The sequence below is a fragment of the Miscanthus floridulus genome, chromosome 10 (genome assembly GCF_019320115.1).
Source record: "Miscanthus floridulus cultivar M001 chromosome 10, ASM1932011v1, whole genome shotgun sequence".
Taxonomy (NCBI): Eukaryota; Viridiplantae; Streptophyta; class Magnoliopsida; order Poales; family Poaceae; genus Miscanthus; species Miscanthus floridulus.
Window position 1 is genome coordinate 133,946,737 of NC_089589.1, and position 3,629 is coordinate 133,950,365.

At 45.1% G+C, this 3,629-nt stretch overlaps 1 protein-coding gene across 1 annotated transcript; it reads right to left on the reverse strand.

Moving 5' to 3' along the window:
* Nucleotides 1-1,154: 1,154 nt before the first annotated feature.
* On the reverse strand, nt 1,155-1,789 carry LOC136489710 (RING-H2 finger protein ATL51-like). Its single transcript, XM_066486274.1, has 2 exons — nt 1,763-1,789; nt 1,155-1,676 (listed from the first exon to the last, which is right to left on the reverse strand). Exons 1-2 carry the CDS (start codon nt 1,787-1,789, stop codon nt 1,155-1,157), a joined length of 549 nt encoding a protein of 182 aa, XP_066342371.1.
* Between the last annotated feature and the right edge of the window lie 1,840 nt (nt 1,790-3,629).

The following is a 3,629-nucleotide window of genomic DNA, read 5'->3' on the forward strand; positions in this document are numbered from 1 at the left end:
TTTCACTTCTTTGCCGAGTGTCATGACCATGACACTCGGCAAAGCTGGGAATCTGGGACACTAAGCTTCCCAGCTTTGCCGAGTGCCATGGTCAAAGCACTCGGCAAAGAAAATAAAAAAAAACAAACTACTTTGCCGAGTGCCTACCTACAGCACTCAGCAAAGAAAATCCAAAAAAAAGAAAACAAGCTTTGCCGAGTGCCAGATGCAGGCACTCGGCAAAGCATTTTTAAAAAAAATTAAAAAACACATTTCTTTGCCGAGTGCCGACGCGTGGCACTCGGCAAAGGGGCCATCACCGTGACCTGGCCATCACGGCGGCTTTTCTTTGCCGAGTGCCGTCGTGGCACTCGGGAAATCCTTTGCCGAGTGCCCGACATGCGGCACTCGGCAAAGAAGCCTTTATCGTGAGGGGATATGCCGATAGCTCTTTGCCGAGTGCAGCACTCGGCAAAGGCTTTGCCGAGTACAAAGCCTTCTTTGCCGAGTGCAATTGCACTCGGCAAAGCACGCGTCTGCTGTAGTGTCTTACGAGTTGAAGAGGATACCAAACTTTATATTTTTATTAAGAATCTCAAATTTTCTAAAGAAATTGATGGAATTCCTACAAAGCCGTTTAATTAGGAAGCATAGATATGGTTAAGAAGCGCTTTTCTGATAGAGGGAGATATATCTGAGCACTTGTTGAGTCAAAATCGATATGGAACAGTTCCCGTTCTGAAGGTGGAAATATCGAATGTATGTACCGTCTGCTAAGTTTTGCCGTATACATGACCAATTCCTAAATGTACGTATTAAGAGAAATGTTGAGCTGTATAGCCTGGAAGTAGGGATGAAAACGGTACGGATATTTTCCGACCGTATTCGAAACCGAATCCGTTTAGAGGGGTTGAGATCAGTCCGTATCCGAGTCCGAATATCCAACATCCGATACCGTATCCGTATCCGAATACTCAAATCGCATATTTATGATGTCGATATCCAATCGTATCCTATCCGACATAGTTGACACTATCCGTATTCGAATCTGAATCCGAACAGAAATATGAAAACAAATATAATATCGGTGATATCCGTCCGTATCCAATCCGTTTTCATCCCTACCTGGAAGCATGCATGCAAGGAGTTGATTACCACCACGGCACCACAGGCCTCTAGGTGGTGGCGTCGGCGGGAGCGACGAGCGGTGCGCGGCAGAGCGGGCAGGTGGCGTGCGCGCACAGCCACTCGCCGACGCAGGCTGCGTGGATGTAGTGCATACACGCCGGCAGCACCCTGATGGCCTCGCCGTCGGCGAGGTCCGCCAGGCACACCCCACACGAGCCCTCCCGCCACCCGTCCGCTTTCCGGTACGTGCACACCACCGGTGGCTCGGCCGCCCGCACGGGCGGCCCCATCTCCACAGCGGCCGCGCCAGCCACCGTCGATGACGGTGCCCTGTCGACCCAGCCGTCGCCGGCTTCGTTGCTCTGCAGCTGACGCATAGTAGTGTCGTCGTCCCCACCTCCGGTGGCCGCCTCCTGCTCCTCTGTGTCCGTCCGGAGGTCTCTGCTGCAAAGGACCCAGATGACGACGGCGAACACTATGGGCGGCACTAACTTATTGCCATCCACGTCGTCCGTCTTGCCGAAATCCTGCTGGCTCGAGTAGTACGTGTGCCGGTACGGACTGCCGTCCTGCGACGATGACAGGTGATTGTGGCTTGCACCACCATATATTGTTTGTGTTCGTGGCCATGGAATTCTGAGTTGACAACAAGTACGAGACCATGGTTAGACCATGGAGTCATCGTCTCATTTTGTAGGTGGCTGGGGCTGACGAGAGTTGCGAGGATTGTGTCTTTGTACCCAACGACGGATCCATGGCTAAGGGCAATGGCATCATCCTGACAATGGCAAATCTGTGTATGTACGTCGTTCTCAAAGAAATTTCCGGGAAATGATCTCTCCGATCCGTTTTCACTAGAATCCATACAGTCAAGTTTGAACACTCATAATAGATTTGTTAATAAGCAAAATCGGGTCAGTAGAGACACCATTGCAAACACATTAATAAATTAATACTTCATCGTTTCCAAATTATAAGATGTTTTGGCTTTTCTAAATACATTACTTCAACTATGTATCTATACGGTGTCTATCTAAGTGCATAGTAAGAACTATGTATCTAGAAAACAAAAACATCTTAAAATTTGAAATGGAAGGAGTACTAAAGTTATAGGTCGCTCTGACTTTTTTAGTACATAGATTTTTCAATGTATCTAGACATATGTTATATCTATATACATAACAAAATTGATGTACCAAAAAAGTTAAGTGACTTATAATTTGGAACAGAGGGAATATATCTCATTGTAAATTGATATAAAAATTAAAGAGTACCGGTTCCCTTGAAGAAAGAAGCAAGTGTCGTATTGTTTAAAAAAGAAGAGAATCTATATGCAACAATCCAATGTTTACAGAGGCAGCCTGTTTAAGATGGGTGCCTCTGAAAATCCATTTTCAGAGGCAGGTATATTTTTTTAAGTGTCTTTTAAATTATTGTATCTCCTAAAATTGCTTACAGAGACACGCAAATATAAAAGTACCACCTCTGAAAATAAAAATGGCCGTTTTTATAGTAGTTTATGTATATTTCGGTTTCCTCTGTTTTTGGTTACATGATGGAGAAGATAGTATTGACCATAGTTAATTTGGTTAGATACTTCTTGGGATAGAATTAAGAACAAAAAACAGTTTCTGTTATTTTGGGTTCGGTCTCGATTAGATCTGTTCGGTTCCTCATATTTGGTTAACTATGCCCACCCCTAGCACCAGGTCCTCATAGTGATGGTGGGCTTGATGTCGGCTGTTAGGTACATCACCTTGCTAGCATATTTGCATTGAATAGAGAGATTGCGAGAAAGGCAATGTAGAGGAGGCGAAGTGCAAAGGTGGCCATGGAGATTAGCAGCGCACGCTTGAGGATGGTCTCATGCGTTGTGCCAATAGAGACGGTGGAAGTAGCTGGTTCGTCGAAGGAGAATGATTGGTCACGGTGAGGCAAGTGCGGCGGAGGGGCATTGGTAGAGGCACATCATTGGATGAGAGGGAAGGGAGACTAAGTTTTATATTTAGGGTTTGTTACATGGGTTTAGGCCTGCGGACCTCTTTAGAGAGCCACCTCTAAAAATAGCCTTATTTTTTAGAGCTTGTTCTCTTAAGAGGCCCACCACTATAAATTGTTTGCCCATTTGCGCACTAGATGATTTCTAGAGGTGATCCTCCATAAATAATCAATAGACCCACTAGAAGAGCAGCTCAAAATAAGCGTCGTAAAAGTTGTGGATGTTGCAAAGGAGTGTGGCAACCCGGTGCCACCTGGAAATAAATGTGGAAGTGAGTACCTAACACTAATCTTTTCTTAATTTAAATTACTCTACTATTATGTTGTCTTCATCAAATAATTATTGCCAAGCTAGAAATCTAGAAAAAATATGTTTTGAGCGGCCAATATCTATGTAACCTGGACAATTCAATATAATTTGATTAACTTGTTTTTCAGCTTGGACGGTTCCACTGCAACTACCGGCAATGGTGCATGCGTAAGAGTTCAACAAAGCGAGCAACCAAGGGCGCATCCATAGAGTT